Source organism: Myotis lucifugus, unplaced genomic scaffold, assembly GCF_000147115.1.
Source record: "Myotis lucifugus unplaced genomic scaffold, Myoluc2.0 scaffold_555, whole genome shotgun sequence".
In the NCBI taxonomy this organism is placed as follows: domain Eukaryota; kingdom Metazoa; phylum Chordata; class Mammalia; order Chiroptera; family Vespertilionidae; genus Myotis; species Myotis lucifugus.
In genome coordinates, this window is record NW_005871603.1 from 108,302 (window position 1) to 129,149 (window position 20,848).

General features: G+C 47.6%; 1 protein-coding gene across 7 annotated transcripts in view; it reads left to right on the forward strand.

Annotated features, from left to right (window-relative positions):
• The first annotated feature begins 938 nt into the window (after positions 1 to 938).
• The window catches only part of RTEL1 (regulator of telomere elongation helicase 1), a 45,551-nt gene continuing 25,641 nt past the window's right edge, over positions 939 to 20,848 (forward strand). For 3 of the 7 annotated variants that reach the window (XM_014446583.2, XM_023745540.1, XM_006104237.3), the window contains exons 1-8: positions 1,239 to 1,368; positions 1,882 to 2,140; positions 9,408 to 9,603; positions 9,920 to 10,013; positions 10,587 to 10,668; positions 10,897 to 10,957; positions 13,725 to 13,800; positions 14,425 to 14,509. In XM_014446583.2, the coding sequence (XP_014302069.1) occupies positions 2,039 to 2,140; positions 9,408 to 9,603; positions 9,920 to 10,013; positions 10,587 to 10,668; positions 10,897 to 10,957; positions 13,725 to 13,800; positions 14,425 to 14,509 (696 nt within the window). In that variant the 5' untranslated portion in view covers positions 1,239 to 1,368; positions 1,882 to 2,038. Of the gene's footprint in view, positions 1,112 to 1,238; positions 1,369 to 1,426; positions 1,496 to 1,881; positions 2,141 to 9,407; positions 9,604 to 9,919; positions 10,014 to 10,586; positions 10,669 to 10,896; positions 10,958 to 13,724; positions 13,801 to 14,424; positions 14,510 to 20,848 lie in introns of those variants that run through there. The other 4 variants (XM_023745535.1, XM_023745537.1, XM_023745538.1 and 1 more) reach the window with 4 other exon arrangements.

The following is a 20,848-nucleotide window of genomic DNA, read 5'->3' on the forward strand; positions in this document are numbered from 1 at the left end:
CCTGCTGTCATTAAGGTTTGTATAAAGAATTTTTAGTTCTTTACTTTTTAGTTGTAAAATATAACATATATACAAATGCACATAAAACATATAAGTTTGATTGCATGGTCAATTATGAAACAAACATATATCTTCAAATCAAAAAGTAGCTCATAGTCCCAGAAGCTTCTTTAGTGATGGAGTGTTGGGGTCCAACCCCAACAGGTCCAGGGGTCCCCAAAGGTGTGGACGGAGTCGACGAAGAAGGAATGACACAGAGACAGCGTTCAGTTGATCAGCAGCCTAGCCAGGATCTCTAGCCAGGAACTCCAGCCAAGTTCTGGTCAGGATCTCCAGCGAACTTCTGGTTAGGAACTCCAGCGAAGTTCTGGTTAGGATCTCCAGCCAGGTTCTGTGTCCATGTTCTCTTGCTAGGTTCTCCAGCCAGGTTCTGTCCAGGTTCTCCAGCCAGGTTCAGTCACCAGGTTCTAGTCAGGTTCTCTTGCCATGTTCTATCCAGGTTCTGTCTCTAGGTTCTGTCTCTAGGTTCTTCAGCCAGGTTCTCTCGCTATGTTCTGTCTAGGTTCTCCAGCCAAGTTCTGTAGCCAGGTCCTGTCCAGGATCTTTTGCCATGTTCTCTCGCTAGGTTCTGTCTCTAGGTTCTGTGTGTAGGTTCTGTTAGACTCCAGTCTTAAAGAGTTCTGGTTGTCCAGGCAACCAAGGTAGCTTGGCCCAGGGAAGGATAGTGGAATGGAGGCCATGGTGGAGTTGACATCGAGGGAGGGCACGGGCGGGACCCCAGGTTTCTTCCCGCGGGCGATGGAGTGTCCCTCCCTGAGCTTAGGGTCAAAGAAAGGCAGGTGGGGCTTGAAACCAAGCTTCAAGGCCACAGGCATCACAGAACCTTCAATTGGAGAACGGTTTCCGCTGGGAGCTCAATGCAACGGACCGGAAGTGGGAGCAGAAGTGACGTAAAGTGACGCTACGCACCTCGGCGCGCGAAGTCCGAACTGGCAGACGGCGGAGCACGCGCTGGTGCCCCGGACTAACTGGGGTGAATTCTTGGGACCCTTGGTCGTGGAAGGCTTCCGCAGAGACTAGTGGGCCGAGAGTCGCGGAGTACCTGGAACTGGTACTTTTAGCCGAGTGGCGGCTTCCGAAACTACAGCTCCCGGCAGGTCCCGCGCTGCCCTCAGGCCCACGCTTAGGCTATTTGGCCGCGCTGCATTCTGGGATTGGTAGTTTTCCTGCGCGCTTGGGCTTTGGGCGCCGTTCTTGGAGGAACCGGTCCTTTGGCTCTGGTTGCCTTGTGGCCGGGCCCTGCAGCAAGGGCGGGCATTCAGTGTTTAGGTGAATGCCGGCATCCAGGCGAAACTGAGGCCTAGAGAAGTTGAGTGACTTGCTGGGGACCACACGGATTCGCTTCCCAGATTAGAGCCGGCGCACATGCGCTTTCGTTACACGTAGTTGCCCACCAGAGAGAGATGGGGCGAAGCTCCGGGCCAGGGGAGCAGAGGTTGGGAGACACAGGGGCAGGAGCTTCAGACCGGCCCAGGCTGGGGTGGGACGCTGCTAGAATCTGGCCTCTCAAACTCTGGTGGAAGGAAGTGAATTATTATTGCAGGTGGAGCGTGTGGAACCGTGCCCTACTTCTGCTCCTTTAGTCTGTGAGCCTGGCCGCCTTTCAGAGCGGGATGGAGTTGTGTGAGGCAGAAGGACAAGGCCGGGCTGATGCTAGGTTCTTCACCTTCCAGCTCCTTGTGCTAGGATGTCACAGGCGTGCCGTAGGACCTTGTCCCTGGGGGAAGGGGTGGGGGGTGGGGGCTGCCTGAGATGACTGAAGTGGCCTGGCCTCCAGAAAAGCTGGCTACCGACAGTCTTGTCCCCATTTCTCTGCCATAGGAATTCCTGGAAAACTGCGTCATGTCCCAGTGCCACAGGCTGGCATCCCTTACCTGGAGTGGCTGAGACCCTGAGATGTTCAGAGTGGGTTTTGTCTCACAGACCCGCACAGCCTGCATGTCAGCCAACCTCGGAGCCCTCCTGAGAACAGGCCATTATGCCCAAGATAATCCTGAGTGGGGTGACCGTGGATTTCCCTTTCCAGCCATACAAATGCCAGGAGGAGTACATGGCCAAAGTCCTGGAGTGTCTGCAGAAGGTAAAGCTTGTACCTGGGGGATGGGTCAACGTGGGCAGAACTTCAGCAAAGACCCGACATAGTCCACGGCCTATTCACTGTGGCCAGTCCTACTGCGTGAAAGGCACCTTCTGGACATGGGGTTCAGTAAGTAGGGCCGATGTTCTAGGTGGGATAAGAGACGATAAACAAGGAACAAGAAAAGGTCATTCTAGACGGTGATGAGTGCTGTGAAGAAAAGACAAAAGGTATAGGCTTCTGAGGAGGCCTCCTGAAGGGATGATGTTTGAGCTGAGGCCCAGTGAGCAGCCAGCCATTTGAGGATCCAGAGGGCCTGTTTCCACATAGAGGGATAGAGGGTCAGCTGGTGCCCAGTCCTCATTGTGGAAGGTCTTTAAGCCTCGGGGGAGTGCAAGGAGGGAGGAGGATGCAGGTTGCATTCCTCTACGTTTCTTCGTTTCTTCGAGTGCCCTCTTCCCTGCTCGAGCCCCAGCCCCTGAGAGCTGCTAGACCTGGGCTCCAGGCTGCTCTTTTTTTTTGTTTTCCAAAGTAGTTTATACACTTTATTTTATTTTAATTTTTTTAATTATTTTATTGCTTAAAGTATTACACAAAGTATTATATATGTCTCCTTTTTTTTCTCCCCTTGACCCTCCCCTAGCCTCCCATGCCCCCCAGTGTCTTGTGTCCATTGGTTATGCTCGTATGCATGCATACAAGTCCTTCAGTTGATCACTTACCCCCCTCCCATCCCCCAACCCTCCCCAGCCTTCCCACTGTAGTTTGACAGTCTGTTCAATGTTGCTCTGCCTCTGTACCTATTTTTGCTCATCAGTTTATAATAGTTTTAATTATCCATAAATGAGTGAGATCATGTAGTATTTTTCTTTCATTGATTGGCTTATTTCACTTAGCATAATGCTCTCCAGTTCCATCCATGCTGTCGCAAATGGTAAGAATTCCTTCTTTTTTACAGCAGCATAGTATTCCATCATGTAGATGTACCACAGTTTTCTAATCCATTCATCTGCTGATGGGCACTTAGGCTGTTTCCAGATCTTAGCTATGGTGAATTGTGCTGCTGTGAACATAGGGGTGCATATATCCTTTCTGATTGGTGTTTCTGGTTTCTTGGGATATATTCCTAGAAGTGGGATCACTGGGTCAAATGGGAGTTCCATTTTTAACTTTTTGAGGAAACTCCATACTGTTCTCCACAGTGGCTGCACCAGTCTGCATTCCCACCAGCAGTGCACAAGTGTTCCTTTTTCTCCACATCCTCTCCAGCACTTGTCGTTTGTGGATTTGTTGATGATAGCCATTCTGACATGTGTGAGATGGTACCTCATTGTTGTTTTGATTTGCATTTCTCGGATGATTAGTGACTTTGAGCCTGTTTTCATATGACTCTTGGCTTTCTGAATGTCCTCTTTTGAAAGGTTTCTATTTAGGTCCTTTGCCCATTTTTTTTTTCTCTTTTTTTTTATTTTATTTTTTTTTATTCTTTTGTAAAAAAAATATTATAATAAGTATTACAAAGGGTATTACATATGTGTCCTTCCCCCACCCCCCGCCCTTGACAATCCCTGCCCTCCCTTACCCCCCAGTGTCTTATGTCCATTAGTTATGCTTATATGTATGCATACAAGTCCTTTGGTTGATCTCTTACTCCCCTCCCTTCTGCCCCCCAACCCTCTCTGGCCTTCCCACTGCAGTTTGACAATCAGTTTGAGGCAGCTCTGCCTCTGTATCTATTATTGTTCAAAAGTTTGTAATGGTCTTTATTATCCATGAATGAGTGAGATCATGTGGTATTTTTCCTTCATTGACTGGCTTATTTCACTTAGCATAATGCTCTCCAGTTCCATCCATGCTGTTGCAAATGGTAAGAGTTCCTTCTTTTTTACAGCAGCATAGTATTCCATCGTGTAGATGTACCACAGTTTTCTAATCCATTCATCTACTGATGGGCACTTAGGCTGTTTCCAGATCTTAGCTATGGTGAATTGTGCTGCTATGAACATAGGGGTGCACATATCCTTTCTGATTGGTGTTTCTGGTTTCTTGGGATATATTCCTAGAAGTGGGATCACAGGGTCAAATGGGAGTTCCATTTCCAGCTTTTTGAGGAAACTCCATACTGTCTTCCATAGTGGCTGCACCAGTCTGCATTCCCACCAGCAGTCTTTGCCCATTTTTTGATTGTATTGTTTATCTTCCTTTTGTTAAGTTGTATGAGTTCCCTATAAATGTTGGAGATTAAACCCTTATCGGTTTAATGTTTTAAACATGGCAAATATGTTCTCCCATGCAGTGGGCTTTCTTGTTGTTTTGTTGATGGTTTCTTTTGCTGTGCAGAAGCTTTTTATTTTGATGTAGTCTCATTTGTTTATTTTCTCTTTAGTTTCCAAAGCCCTAGGAGCTGTATCGGTGAAGAAATTGCTTCGGCATATGTCTGAGATTATGTTGCCTTTGGATTTCTCTAGTATTTTTATGGTTTCCCGTCTTACATTTAAGTCCTTTATCCATTTTGAGTTTATTTTTGTGTATGGTGTAAGTTGGTGGTCTAGTTTCATTTTTTTGCATGTGTCTGTCCAATTTTCCCAACACCATTTATTGAAGAGACTGTCTTGACTCCATTGTATGTTCTTGCCTCCTTTGTCAAATATTAATTGAGCGTATTGGTTCGGGTCGATTTCTGGGTTCTCTGTTCTATTCCATTGATCTATATGTCTGTTCTTGTGCCAGTACCAGGCAGTTTTGAGAACAGTGGCTTTGTAATGCAGCTTGATATCTGGTATTGAGATCCCACCTACTTTGTTCTTCTTTCTCAGGATTGCTGCAGCTATTCGGGGTCTTTTTTTATTCCAGATGAATTTTTGGAGAGTTCATTCTAGATCTGTGAAATATGGCGTTGGTATTTTAATGGGAAGTGCGTTGAATTTATAGATTGCTTTGGGTAGTATGGACATTTTAATGATGTTGATTCTACCAATCCAAGAACATGGTATGTTCTTCCATCTGTTTATGTCTTCCTCTATCTTTTTTTTCCAACGTCCTGTAGTTTTCTGAGTAGAGGTCTTTTACCGCTTTAGTTAAGTTTATTCCTAGGTATCTTAATTTTTTTGGTGCGATGGTAAATGGGATTGCTTTTTTAGTCTCTCTTTCTGTAAGTTCACTATTGGTGTATAGAAATGCCATAGATTTCTTGGCATTAATTTTGTATCCTGCTACATTGCCAAATTCATTTATTAAGTCTAATAGTTTTTTGATGGAGTCTTTAGGGTTTTTTATGTATGATAACATGTCATCTGTGAATAAGGACAGTTTTACTTCTTCTTTTCCAATTTGGATGCCTTTTATTTCTTCTTCTTGTCTAATTGCAATGGCTAATACTTCCAGTACTATGTCGAACAGGAGTGGTGAGAGTGGGCATCCCTGTCTTGTTCCTGTTCTTAGGGGAAATGGTTTTAGTTTTTGTCCATTGAGTATGATGTTGGCTGTGGGTTTATCATATATGGCTTTTATTATGTTGAGGTATGATCCTTTTATTCCCACCTTGCTGAGAGTTTTTATCAGAAATGGGTGTTGGTTTTTGTCAAATGCTTTTTCTGCATCAATTGATATGACCATGTGGTTTTTTTCTTTTAATTTGTTTATGTGATGTATCACGTTTATTGATTTGCGGATATTGTACCATCCTTGCATCCCTGGGATAAATCCTACTTGGTCATGGTGTATGATCTTTCTGATGTACTGCTGGATCCGATTTGCTAAGATTTTGTTGAGGATTTTGGCATCTATGTTCATGAGGGATATTGGCCTGTAATTCTCTTTCATTGTGTTGTCTTTCCCTGGTTTTGGTATGAGGGTGATGCTGGCTTCATAGAATGAGCTTGGAAGTGTTCCTTCCTCTTGAATTTTTTGTAGTAGTCTGAAGAGGATAGGTTTTAGTTCTTCCTTGAATGTTTGGTAAAACTCCCCTGTGAAGCCGTCTGGCCCTGGGCTTTTGTTTGCTGGAAGCTTGTTGATGACTGCTTCAATTTCTTCCATAGTTATTGGCCTATTGAGATTTTTAGATTCTTCCTGATTGAGTTTTGGAATGTTGTATTTTTCTAGGAATATGTCCATTTCCTCCAGGTTGTCTAGTTTGTTGGAGTAGAGTTGTCCATAGTATTTTTTAACAATCATTTGTATTTCTGTGGGGTCTGTTGTTATTTCGCCTCTATCGTTTCTGCTTTTGTTTATTTGGGTCCTCTCTCTTTGCTTCTTGGTGAGCCTGGCTAGAGGTTCATCAATCTTGTTTATCCTTTCAAAGAACCAGCTCTTGGTTTCGTTGATTTTATGTATTGTTTTTTTGGTCTCTATGTTATTTATTTCTGCTCTGATCTTTATTATCTCCTTCCTTCTGCTCACTATGGGCTTTTCTTGTTGCTCTCTTTCTAATTCTTTGAGATGTAGAGTTAGATGATTTACTACCATTTTTTCTTGTTTTTTGAGGTAGGCCTGTAGGGCTATAAACTTCCCTCTCAGGACTGCTTTCATTGTGTCCCATAGGTTTTGGATTGTTGTGTTTTCATTGTCATTGGTTTCCAGGATGTTTTTAATTTCTTCTTTGATCTCATTGGTAACCCAATCAATATTTAATAACATGCTATTCAGCTTCCAAGTGTTTGAGTATTTTGGGTTGTTTTTATTATAGTTTATTTCTAATATTATGCCATTGTGATCTGAGAAGATGCTTGGTATGATTTCAATCTTCTTGAATTTGGGGAGACTTTGCTTGTGACCCAATATGTGGTCTGTTTTTGAAAATGTCCCATGTGCACTTGAGAAGAACGTATATTCCGTGGCTTTGGGGTGAAATGTTCTGAAGATGTCAATTAAGTCCATCTGATCTAGTGAGTCATTTAGGATTGCTGTTTCTTTGCTGATTTTTTTGTCTAGAGGATTTATCCAGTGATGTCAGTGGTGTATTAAAGTCCCCTACTATAATTGTATTGTTGTCGATCTCTTCCTTGATATCTTCCAGGAGTTTTTTTTATGTATTTGGGTACTCCTGCATTGGGTGCATATATGTTTATCAGGGTTATATCTTCTTGTTGTATCGATCCCTTTAGTATTATGAAGTGGCCTTCCTTATCTCTTGTTATGGCCTTTACTTTGATGTCTATTTTGTCCGATATAAGTATTGCTACCCCAGCTTTTTTTTTCATTTCCATTTGCCTGAAAGATATCTTTCCATCCCTTCACTTTCAGTCTGTGTGAGTCCCTTCTTCTGAGGTGGGTCTCTTGTAGACAGCAAATATATGGGTCATGTTGTTTTATCCATTCAGCCACTCGATGTCTTTTGATTGGAGCATTTAGTCCATTTACGTTTAAAGTTATTATTGAAAGGTACTTGTTTGTAGTCATTTCTATTTTTTGTGCCTGTTTTCTTTCTTAGCTTTTTATTTCTTCTTTTTACACCAGTCCCTTTAGCATTTCTTGCATTGCTGGCTTGGTGGTGATAAACTCCCTTAACCTTTTTTTGTCTGTGAAGCTTCTTATTTCCCCTTCAATTTTGAATGATAGCCTTGCTGGATAGAGTATTCTTGGATTCAGTCCTTTGTTTTGCATCACTTTGTAAATTTCTGTCCATTCTTTTCTGGCCTGATGTGTTTCTGTTGAGAAATCATTTGATAATCTAATGGGAGATCCCTTGTATGTAACTTTCCGTCTCTCTCTTGCAGCCTTTAAGATTCTCTCTTTGTCCTGAACATTTGCCATGGTAATTATGATGTGCCTTGGCGTGGGTCTTTTCGGGTTCATCTTGTTTGGGACTCTCTGTGCTTGTGTGACTTTTTTCTTCCCCACCTCAGGGAAGTTTTCAGATATTATTTCTTCCAATAGGTTTTCTAACCCTTGTTCCTCTTTCTGTTGTTCTGGCACCCCTATTATTCGTATGTTGTTTCGTTTCATGTTGTCCCATAGCTCCCTTAGGCTCTCCTCCTGTCTTTTAATTTTTTTCTCCAATTGCAGTTCAGTTTGGGTGTGTTTTGCTTCCCTGTCTTCTAATTCGCTAATTCGGTCCTCCGCTTCTCCTAGTCTATTGTTGAAACTTTCAATGGTGTTTTTTATTGCAGCTATATCACTCTTCATTTCTTCTTGGTTCTTACATAAGTTATTGATTTTTTCATCCATTTCTTTTTGATTCTTACATAAGTTGTTGATTTTTTCATCTGTTTCTTCTTGATTCTTGCATAAGTTGTTGATTTTTTCCTCTATCCGGTTTATGCACTCTAGGACCCTTAATCTGAATTCTTTTTCTGACATGTTGCATGCCTCTGTTTCACTTAGCTGCTTTTCTGGCGAGTCCTCCTCTTCTTTCCTTTGGGGGTTTCTTTGTCTACCCATGTTTGATCTCACCGACATATCTAGATGTTGAGTCATTCAGGGGCTGCTCCTTGGGTGGCTGTGGCTCCTCGGGCTGCGGTTGCTCCTCGGGCGGTTGTGGTAGCAGTTGCTCCTCTGTTGGCAGCAGCTCCTCTGGTGGGTGCTGTTCACAGCTGTGGTGGCTCCTCTGGCTGGTGGGGGGAGGCTTCACACACAGCTGCTGTTCCTCAGACAGAGGGTGTGCTGATCACGAGGCTGCTGTTCCTTGGATGGGGGCAAGCTACACACGCAGCTGCTACTCCTTGAACTGGAGCGGACTGCTCATGTGGCTGCTGTTCCTTGAATGGGGGCTGGCTGCACGCTGCTGTTGTTCCTCTGATGTGGTGGGCTGCTTTTGGGGCTACTGCTCCTTGGACTTGGACAGGTTGATTGCAAGTCTGCTGCTCCTCGGACGGGGGTGGGCTGCTTGCGAGGCTGCTGCTCTTTGGACGGGAGTGTCCAGGCTGCTCTTGAGCAGACGCTCGTAGCGAGGAACCTAGCACAGCTTTGCCTTCCTGTCGCCCACGTTTCCTGCTCAAGCTCCCATCTGAGAGCTATTTAGGCCACCAGGTTCCATCCAATGTGAAAGCCTGGATCCAGAATTGCAGAACAAGCTCCTATTTTGAGACGTGGCACCTAATTAGTTACCTTGCTCTTTATATGAGGCTGGAAAACGCTCTGTGTATTGTTTGCTAACCAGGGCCGGCCTGACCTCATGGTCTGAGAGTGGAAGTAGTCCTATGGGATTATTCACAGTCCCGTGTCCCTTGGGACTTTTGCCCCCTGGTGGGTGGGCTCTGCCTGAGCAGAGCTGCAGGCCTGTCTCAGGTGGGTAGTGTAGCCTGCCTCACCTCACCCCTGCTTTCCCATTCAGAAAGTGAACGGCGTCTTGGAGAGCCCCACGGGCACAGGGAAGACCCTGTGCCTGCTCTGCAGCACGCTGGCCTGGCGGGAGCACCTCCGTGATGCCATCTCCGCCCGCAAGATTGCTGAGAGGACCCAAGGGGATCTCTTCCTCGATCGCCCCTTGTCTTCCTGGGGGAATGCTGCTTCAGAGGGAGACGCCACAGGTCAGCCCCTGGCCTGACCTCCCGCACGGATGCAGGGACGGAAGGAAGGGGGGAAGGGACAGAGTGGACACGTGAGGCCCTTGAGTGCAGTGAGCAGGCAGTGTTGTAGCTGCCACGTCACCTCTCGCCATCCTGGCTGCAAACTAGGGTCAGAGCCTTACAGCTGTATTAGGACATTGCAGATGCCCACCTCACCCATTCCTGGTATGATACTAGGTATCTGATGTTTAGCTGGCTGAGTGCCCCTGGGTTAACAGCACATGAGAACGCTGTCTCATGGAGCCACGCTCTGTTCTGCTTCCTTGTGCCTGGGCAGCTTGCTACGCGGACATCCCAAAGATCATTTATGCCTCCAGGACCCACTCGCAACTCACACAGGTCATCGGCGAGCTTCGGAACACGTCCTACCGGTGGGTCAGGCAGTGTTCACCCTGCCGCAGACTTGGGGGGGAATGGCCTCAACGCGGTGGTCAACAGTGTTGTGCCCCGACCGAGCCTGAGGGCATGCTGTGCTCTGTGCATACTTGGGCGGTCTCCGATGCCCACTGCTTGTGAGAAAGCAGCTCTGACTACATGTTGACCTTGGTCTACACCCTGAGCTCCTTGCAGGCACTGCAGTGTTAGCTGTGGTGTGGCCATCGCAGCTGCACCTGTGAGGGAAGGAGGCTCTGCCCAGGTCCAGCAGCAGAGCTGCAGGAATCTTGTTGCCCCACTTGCCTCCCTGTGAGCGAGCACGTGGGTGCTGTCGAGTCTCCTCCCTTCTGCCAGTCCCAGTCTGGGCTTCTGGCTTCTTGCTCACCCCGGCCCCTTGGAGAAAGCCCCTCCCAAGCCTGGTATATTCTGGCCATGGCCACTCCCTCTGGCTGCCTACGTGAACCAGGTTTCCTGGTGCTCCCCATATGTGCCCACACAGCTCAGGCTGTTGGGCGGCACTGTGGGCTATTGCCCTGTCGTTCTTGGGCCCCACGATTCTCTCTTCCCAGGCCCAGGGTGTGTGTGCTGGGCTCCCGGGAGCAGCTGTGTATCCACCCCGAGGTGAAGAAGCAGGAGAGTAACCACATGCAGGTGGGCTCCTGGGCCGCCCGCTTGTCCTTTTTGCTTGTGTGAGGTGGTGCTGCTGCTCTCAGAGCCCTCGCTGTGCCCCAGGGTGGGGGATAGAGGGTGAAGAGCTGCCTGGGTGGAGCTGGCTGGAACAGGGCTCCCACCATCGGCAGCGGACTCATTGGCCAGCCCAGTGCTCTGCCCTTTCTTGGCCATCACGCAAGCTGGGACCACATGTCCTTTCCCTCCCAGATCCACCTGTGCCGCAAGAAGGTGGCGAGTCGCTCCTGTCATTTCTACAATAACGTAGAAGGTAAGAGGGGCCGGGGGCTGCTCCTGCCGATTGTCAGCACACAGCAGTGGGGAGGAGAGCACGTGCAGCCTTGGGGCTGGGCTCGGGGCCTCACGGCCTGATGGCTCTTGCCCCTTGGGACTCAGCTTGGTGAGGCAGGTGCCCGGCATTTGCTTCTAACTGGGGACTTCTGCTGGGTCGCATGCAGATGAACCACATGTGGGCCTGAGGCTGCCATCTCAGAAAGGCGGGCTGGCAAGGCTGGTCCCCCGTGTCCCCACCACCCCTGATAGGAGGGGCTCCCTGAGTGTAAACTGTTGGCAAACAATGTGGGTTTTGCTGAGTATCCACTTCCCTCTGGGAGTCTGGCGCTGGGTGACCCCAGGAAAAAGCCTGGTGGGTTTCCCGGGCGCGGCATTCGCAGTCTGCCACAGCTCATTCTTGGGGAGATGGCGGGGAGGGTTCTGGAAACTGTGTCTGGGCTCCCGGACCCCTCCGCGTACTTCTCCCTTTGGGGAGTTTGCAGTGTGTCCTTTCCCTGCGATGTGTCACAGCGTGGGTGTGGCCTCTCAAGTCCCAGCAACTCCTCCAGCCCGTGTGCTGTGAGGTGAATGCTTCATGCAGAGATGAGTGCAGCGATGAGCCCAGGCCTGGTGGCAGCAGCCTACCTTGGCTCGGCTTGATGTGTGTGACGCAGGTGCCCGTGGCCTGGGAAGCCCGTCTCCTGTTGCTGACTTTGCTGCCCAGAGTGCAGGGGTCGGCACTAGTACCCTCGCCTCCACATCTGTTTCTCCACTGGGGCTGCCCCTCCTGTCTGTCGGGCTTCTTCCAGAGGCGGTGGCAGGACAGCCTCCGGAGTGGCCTCCAGTTTCCTGTCTGTGGTGTGGGGGGCGGGGGGAGGTCGAGGTTCCCTCTGTTTCCTGCCTCAGGGTTGAAATTCAGACCCTAACGCAGAGGTGACATGGGCTCAGAGCACTCTCCAGGCATTAGCGGCCGCCGTCTGTCCGGGTGTGGAGTGCCCAGTGTGGGCCTTGCTGGAAGAGGGTCAGGACGGCACTGCTCCCAGAGGCCTGTGCCGGAGGCCCCCACTCCCCCAGCCGGTGTCCTGTGCCCTGCCTCTTGGAGAGACGGGTGGAGTGTGTGCCCGATGTGGGCATGGGCTCAGGCCCTCCTCGGGCGTCTCCTGCAGAGCTTGGCCTGAAACGTGGACCCAAGCTCCTGGAACTCGCTCCTCACCCGATTTTGTTTGCTAGTTTGGGGTCTGGTGGCAATGAGGACACTGGGGAAGGCAGTGAAGGGGCGTGGCCCAGCCGGAGCGCAGCCTGCCCTGCTGCCTGCGTCTGCTCGGGTCCGTGGGTATTGTTGCACGGGAGGCATTCTTTCCCCTTTGTTTGGTGCACCCTCTGCTCGCAGCCCGCCTACCTCAGTCCAGCCTTGCGTGGGCCCTGGCACTGTACCCATGAAGGTTGATGGAGTTGTCCCCCAGGGCTGCCTCCCTGTCCACATCGTCCCTGGTAAAGGAGGCGGGGTGCAGGTGCCATGTGCCAGAGCCTTGAGCAGCACTGGGTGGGGACCACTCCAGCCACCTTTCCCGGCTGCTGTGGGTCAGCTCACCCTCTCTGCTGGCCTAGCCTTCACCTGCTGGGTCCCTCACCTGCACTGCCCCCCATCTCCCTGGAGGGTCCCTGAGCAGGGAGGGGAGGAGGTCAGGAGGGGTGGGAGCTGAGGGGAACTTTCTGCCCACGGCAGAGGCAGTGCCAGCTCGGTGTGTGCTGGCCCGTGGGCTGCGGCCCCATCCCCACTGCCCCAGGTCCTGCGTGGCAGGCAAGGGAGGCCGCCCCAGCTGGCCTGCTGGCTCTGGGCTTCATGTCTCCTCCCTGGTCCCCAGCCCACCTGCTCTGCCTGGCTCTTGCCGCCTGTGCTGTTGGGTCTACTCACCATAAACGTGAGCGTCCTTGCTGTGGCTCAGCCTCCCCTGCCCCTGCCCATGGGATGTGAGGGTGTCTCCAGCAGCTGCGCAGCCCTTGGAAGGGAGAGAGAAGTGGGGAGAGGCCAGGGGGGCCTGGGAGGAGGGGAGGCTTGTGTGGGAGGAAGGAGAGATGCAGAGCTGGAACCTGCCCAGCCTGCATTGGGGTGAGGGGCACATGTAGCGTCTCCTCACCAGTCAGCCTGGGGTGCCCTCCTTGCTGCCCCCTCATCAGGTCGCTGAGCTGGTGGCTGGCCTGCCACCCAGCACTGCGGATTGCTGGTCGGTTGCTATGGCGCTGTGGAGTGGATGGCTCTTCCTCCTCCCCCTCGCCTGCTATTCCTGGGGGCACTTTGGGGTTGTGTCACTGATGAAGGCCCAGTGTGTTCTGGCCTCTGCACTTTAGGGCTGGCCTGATACCTGCCACAGGAGGGCCGTGAGCCAGGGGTTGTTTCCACATATGGCTGTCCCGAGACTCTGGGTGTTTGTCACAGACCTCTGGTCCTGCCAGCCAGGGCCCTGGCCTCCCTGGGTTAGAGTCGTTCGCAGCAGATTCCTGTGCCCCAAGTTGGGAGGCTGGGGTGCAGAGCAGGGCTCCCTCGGGGTCACTTCAGGTTCAGAACCCTCCCTGGGAGCCCTGAGACCCATCGGTCAAGGATTCTCTCCAGTGAGACTCCAGGTGGCTGGGCACCCCAGTCCTGCCCTGAGGGATCATCTTGGGGTGACCACACCTTCTGCCCGCTTCATAGGAGCTATTCCATCCTGAGGTCAGGGGACTCAGAGGACCAAAGGGTGTGTGCTTACTCCTGTCTGTGTCCCCAGAAAAGAGCCTGGAGCAGGACCTGGCCACCCCCATCCTGGACATCGAGGACCTGGTCAAGAGTGGGAACAGGCACAAGTAAGTCCCTCCCTTCAGGTCGCATTTGCATAGCCTTCCAGGCTGGGACCTCCCGCCGCCTGCACACACACACATTTCTTTTCTTTCCTGTTTCATCTTTTAATCATGAAACTTAACAGTTGTTCAGTATAAAAAACATGAACAATTCTGAGGAATAGAGAGAGAAATGGAACTGCCCTCCTTCCCTGCACTCAGCCTGCTCACTAGTGACTGCTGGGGAGCGGACCGCCCGCTGTGCTCCTGTGGTCTGGATTTGGGGGGCCAAGGGGCGTGGTGCTGACCCTCCTGCCTTGGGCTCAGCCCTCCACTGGACGCTTACCTGCTGCTTCTGTGATGGTCGCTGGAAACTTCTGAGCATCAGGGCTCCATGCTGTGATGAGACAGGACTGTTTGTTTCTGAGTCCCTCACCGGTCTACTCAGAACAGGGTTGGGGTTTTCTTGTTTTTGTAAGTTTGTAAATAGGTGATCCACTCCCAGAGTTGAACACATGTTCCACTTCCCCCACCCCCGTGCCCATCAGAGGATGCAGCATCCATCCCAGCCTCAGACTGCGGCCCAGGGTTGCTGATGCATGTCCTGAACCCCCAGCCGTGTGAGGCTCATGTCCTCCCCCTGTGCCCCAGGCTGTGCCCATACTACCTGTCCCGGAATCTGAAGCAGCAGGCTGACATCATCTTCATGCCCTACAACTACTTGTTGGATGCCAAGGTAAGGCCTCAGCCACATAGGATGATTCCTGACCCCGGGTGTCCCTGGGCTTGTGAGGGGCTGTCTAGCCTCTGCTGGTTCAGCTTCTGGGGCTAGAGACTCGCTCAGACCAGCAGATGTGTGGGAGGACCTGGTGTCCCACACTGGTCAGGGTTCACTGTGACCAGCTCCGAGCAGCTGGCTGGGCAGCAAGGAGACCGCAGGGCTGCAGCTGGACCGTCCCTGCCCTCGTCTGGCAGTCAGCTTTAGCCCTGGACTGGAGTGTCACCGTGTTTGGCCTTTGGGGTGCTATGCCCTCCTGTTTTAATGCAGGGGCATTGCATCACGCTCCCCTGTGTCCAGCGGCTCGTGCTCCATGTCATGGAAGCACCGTGGATGTGCCCTGTGCTTCAGCATTGACTGGGCCCCAGGGATCATGCTGACAGCGCCCTGTGCCAGGCACAGGTCTCGGTGCGGGGAGGCAGCCAGCAGGAAAGCCAGCCTGTGGGCTCTGACTTCCCACAGAGTCTGCACGGGAGCTGGTGGTGCACGAGGGCCATGGCCTCAGGAACAGCAGCCCCGAACCGCTGCTGAAGCGGGTGCTGGAGAGGGTGCAGGGGAGGAGCAGGAGCCCCGCGAGGCCGGACTCCGGCACGGAGAGTGGTGGTTTACCGAGGATTGTGCGTGATTCTCCCAAGTTTTGCTTTTAACCTGGAGACTGGGCCTGGGCACCCAAAGGCAGTGATATCTCAGCTGACCTCCTGGACGTAATGATCTCAGAGCAGGGCAGTTCTGACAAAGAGGCCGGTGGAGCTCCCACTCCTGACTCCTGGACTCACTGCAGACACATGCACATCGATTCCAGGACAGACCCATAGAGACTGACTGAGATATCTCTGTGGGAAAGGAAAGGGAAGGGTTGTTTGTTTGTTTCTCCCCCAAAATGGTACTGGAGTAGCTGGATGTCTGTTTGGAAGAGTGGGTCTCCCCCAGGACTTAACTACCTCCCGTGGCATGAAGCTGAGCCTCCTGGAGACCTGGGCTCACTGCAGTGGTCGGGAGCTTTCTCCACCTGGACAACCAGGGCACCACCCACACAGGACAGAATCGATCAATGGGACTTCACCACAGTTTAAAGCCTTGAGTCTTTGAAAGAGTTAGGAAAATTAAGAAAGTTCAAAGGCAGGTCACAGAAAGGGAGAAAGTACTCCTGGTACATTTGTCTTTCAAAGGGCTGTGCCCAAAATATGTGTAGCCCTTGTCACCAGAAGAAGAGATAAATGAAACAGAGATAAGAAATTTATCTGAAACAGAGTTCAGAGTAATGATGGTAAAAATGCTCAACGGTATGAAAAAAAATATAGTAACTAAAAAAAGAACAGTCTGAGATAAAAAATGACATAACACAAATAAAGAACACATTGGAAAGAATACACAGCAGATTAGGGGAAGCTGAGGATTGAATCAGTGAATTAGAAGACAGAGTTGAAAAAATCATAGAACCAAAAAGAAAAAACAAAACAAGAGGACACCTCAAGGGAGCGGTGGGACAACATAAAACGTAACAATCTTCAAATAGCTGGTGTGCCAGAAGCGTCAGAAAGGTAGAAAGGGATAGAGAATGTGTTTGAAAAATAATGGCAGAAAACTTCCCTAATCTGGTAAAGGAAAAAGTCACACAAGTTCAGGAGGCACAGACAACCCCAAGCAAGAAGAACCCAAACAGGCCCACACCCAGACACATCATAATTAAAATGCCAAAAATTAAAGACAAAGAGAGAATCTTAAAGGCAGCAAGAGAAAAGCAAACTTACAAAGGAGCTCCCATAAGGCTGACACCTGATTTCTCATCAGAAATTCTACAGGCCAGAAGGTAATGGCACGAATTACTCAAGGTAATGGAAACCAAGGATCTGAGACCAAGATTACCACATTCAGATGGCTATCATTCAAAACAGACAGCTTCCCAGACAATAAAAGGCTAAAGGAGTACATCACCACCAAGCCAGCATTACAAGAAATGCTAAAGGGACTGCTGTAATGAGAAGAAGAAATAGAGACACCTAGGCATACAGAATTAAAATGGTAATAAATAAGTACCTATCAATAATAACCTTAAATGTAAATGGGTTAAATATTCCAGTCAATAGACATAGGTAGATCACAATACCAGATATCAAGCTGTATTACCAAGCCATGGTTCTCAAAACTGCATGGTACTGGCACAAGAATAGACATATAGACCAATGGAACAGAACAGAGAACCCAGAATTGACCCAAGCCATTATGCTCAATTAATATTTGACAAAGGAGGCAAGAGCATATAATGGAGTTAAGACTCTCTAATAAATGGTGCTGGAAAATTTGGTCAGATACATGCAAAAAAATGAAACTAGATCACCAACTTACACCATACACAAAAACAAACTCAAAACGGCTAAAGGACTTACTGGTAAATGTAAGACAGGAAACCATAAAAATCCTACAAGACTCCATAGGCAGCAAATAGCAAACATGTCATAGCAATATCTTTACCCACACAGCTCCTCTCCTGGGCAATGGACACTGAGGAGAAAATGAACAGATGGAACCACATCAAAATAAAAACCTTCTGCACAGTAAAGGAAACCATCAACAGAACAACAAGAAAGCCCACTGCATGGGAGAACATATTTGCCAATGCTATTTCAGATAAGGGTTTAATCTCCAAAATTTACAGAGAACTCATGCAACTTAACAAAAGGAAGATAAACAATCCAATCAAAAAATGAGCAAAGGATCTAAGTAGACACTTTATGAAAGAGGACATACAGAAGGCCGAGAGACATATGAAAACATGTTCAAAGTTGCTGATCATCCGAGAGATACAAATCAAAACAACAATGAGGTACCATCTCACACCTGTCAGAATGGTTATCAACAAATCAACAAACGACAAGTGCTGGAGAGGATGTAGAGAAAAAGGAACCCTCGTGCACTGCTGGTGGGAATGCAGACTGGTGCAGCCACTGTGGAGAACAGTATGGAGTTTCCTCAAAAAGTTAAAAATGGAACTCCCATTTGACCCAGTGATCCCACTTCTAGGACTATATCCCAATAAACCAGAAACACCAATCAGAAAGGATGTATGCACCCATATGTTCATAGCAGCACAATTTGCAAAAGCTAAGATTTGGAAACAACCTAAGTGCCCATCAGCAGATGAGTGGATTAAAAAACTATGGTACATCTACACAATGGAATACTATGCCACTATAAAAAAGAAGGAACGTTTACCATTTGCAACAGCATGGATGGAACTGGAGAGCATTATGCTAAGTGAAATAAGCCAGTTGGAGAAAGGTAACTATCACATGATCTCACTCATATGTGGGATATAACGATCAACACAATTTGATGAACAAAAATAGATCCTGAGACAAATGGCAGGGGAGGTAAGGGGGTTAGAGAGCAACCAAAGGACTTGTATGCATGCATATTAGCATAACCAATGGACACAGACACTGGGGCGGTGGGGGCTTGCCTGGGGTGGGAATGGTTGGGGGGGGGGGCAATTGGGGAAAAAGGAGACATATGTAAAACTTAAGATAATAATAATAGAAAGACTAGGTAGTCCTAGCCAGTTTGGCTCAGTGATAGAGCATTGACCTGGGGACTGAAGGGTCCCAGGTTCAATTCCGGTCAAAGGTACATGCTGGGTTGAGGGCTCAGTCCCCAGTAGGGGGCGTGCAGGAAGCAGCTGATCAATGATTCTCTCTCATCATTGATGTTTCTATCTCTCTCTTCCTCTTTCTCTTCTCTGGGAAAAAAAAAAAAATATATATATATATATATATATATATATATAGACATAGACAGACAGACAGACATAGGGTACCTGAATGGATACAAAAACATGACCCAACTGTTTGCTATCTACCAGACAGAGACCCACATTAGAACAAAAGACTCACACAGGATGAGAGTGAAGGGATGGGAAAAAATTCTCCATGCAAATGAAAAAGAAAAAAAGCTGGAGTAGCAATACTCATATCCAACAAAATAGACTTCAAAATGAAGGCCATCACAAGAGACAACAAGGTCACATAATACTAAAGGGATTGTTCCAACAAGAGGATATACTGGTAACCATGGTAAACATATATGCACCCAATATAGGCGCGCCTAAATATATTAAAAAATTCTAGAGGACTTTATCAGAGAGATTGACAACAATACAGTCATAGTAGGGGACTTTAACACTCCACTAACTTCATTGGATAGATCTTCCAGTCAAAAAATTAAGGAGTCACTCTAAAGGACACACTGGATCAGATGGATTTAATTGACATTTATAGAACATTTCACTCCAAAGCTGTAGGATATACATTCTTCTCAAGTGCGCATGGATCATTCACAAAGATAGACCACATGTTAGGACACAAAACAGGTATCTGTAAGTGCAAAAAGATTGAAATCATATAAAGCATCTTCTCAGATCACAGTGGAATGAAATTAGAAATCAACTATAGTAAAAACACCCAAAAACATTCAAACACATGGAGACTAAATAGCATGTTATTACACAATGAATGGGTTGCCAACAAGGTCAAGAAAGAAATCAAAAACTTCCTGGAAACAAATGAAAATGAACACACAACAACCTCAGATCTCTGGGACACAGCAAAAGCAGTCCTGTCAGCGAAGTTCATAGCACTACAGGCCTACCTCAAAAAACAATAAATATCAGCAATAAACTATTTAATCTTACAACTTAAAGAACTAGAACGAGAACAACAAGAAAATCCCAGAGTAAGTAGAAGATTAGAGCAGAAATAAATAACATAAAGACTTAAAAAAGAAAGAAAGAGCCCTAACCGGTTTGGCTCAGTGGATAGAGCATCGGCCTGCAGACTCAAGGGTTACAAGTTCGATTTCGGTCAAGGGCATGTACCTTGGTTTCGGGCACATCCTCAGTAGGGAGTGTGCAGGAGGCAGCTGATCGATGTTTCTCTCTCAACGATGTTTCTAACTCTCTATCCCTCTCCCTTCCTCTCTGTAAAAAATCAGTAAAATATATATTTTAAAAAAGAAAGAAAGAAAGAAAGAAAGAAAGAAAGAAAGAAAGAAAGAAAGAAAGAAAGAAAGAAAGAAAAAAGAAAGAAATGAAACCAAGAGCTGGTTCTTTGAAAGGATAAACAAGATTGATGAACCAGTTGCCAGACTCATCAAGAAACATAAATAAAATCAGAAACAAAAGCAGAGAAGTAACCACCGTCACCACAGAAATACAAAGGATTGTAAGAAAAGTCTAGGAACAACTATATGCCAACAAGTGGACAATGTGGATGAAATATACAGATTCTTAGAAAAATACAATCTCCCAAAACTGAATCAGGAAGAATCAGAAAACCTGAATAGGCCAATAACAACTGAGGAAATAGAAGCAGTAATGAGAAAAACTCTCGGCAAACAAAAGCCTGGGTCCAGATGGCTTCGCAGGAGAGTTTTACCAAACATTCAAAGAAGAACTAACACCTATCTTCCACAAACTGTTCCAAAATTGCAAGAGGAAGGAACACTTCCAAGCTCTTTTTATGAGGCCAGCATCATCCTAATTCCAAAATCAGATAAAGATACTACAAAGAAAGAGAATTATAAGCCAATATCCCTGATGAACATAGATGCTAAAATCCTCAACAAAATATTAGCTAATCAGATCCAGCAATATATTAAAAAGATCATACACCATGACCAAGTGGGATTTATTCCAGGGTTGCAAGGCTGGTACAATATTTGTAAATCAATAAATGTGATACATCACATAAATTGAAAGACAAAAATCATATAATAGATGCAGAAAAAGCATTCAACAAAATCCAAAACCCACTTTTTATAAACACTCTCAGCAAAGTGGGAATAGAGGGAGCATATCTCAACATAATAAAGGCCATATATGACAAACCTACAGTGAACTCAATGGGCAAAAACTAAAACCATTTCCCCAAAGAACAGGAAAAAGGCAGGGATGTCTGCTTTCATCACTCCTATTCAACATAGTACTGGTAGTCCTAGCCACAGCAATCAGACAAGAAGAAGAAATAAAAGGCATCCAAATTGGAAAGGAGGAAGTAAAACTCATTATTCGCAGATGACATGATATTGTACATAGAAAACCCTAAAGACTCCATCAAAGAACTACTAGATTTAATAAATGAATTTGGCAGTGTAGCAGGATACAAAATCATCCCCTCAAAATTGATGGCTTTTTTATACACCAGTAATGAATTCTCAGAAAGAGAAACTAAAGCAATTCTATTTATCATTACAACAAAAAAATTAAATACTTAGGAATAACTTAACCAAGGAGCAAAAGACCTG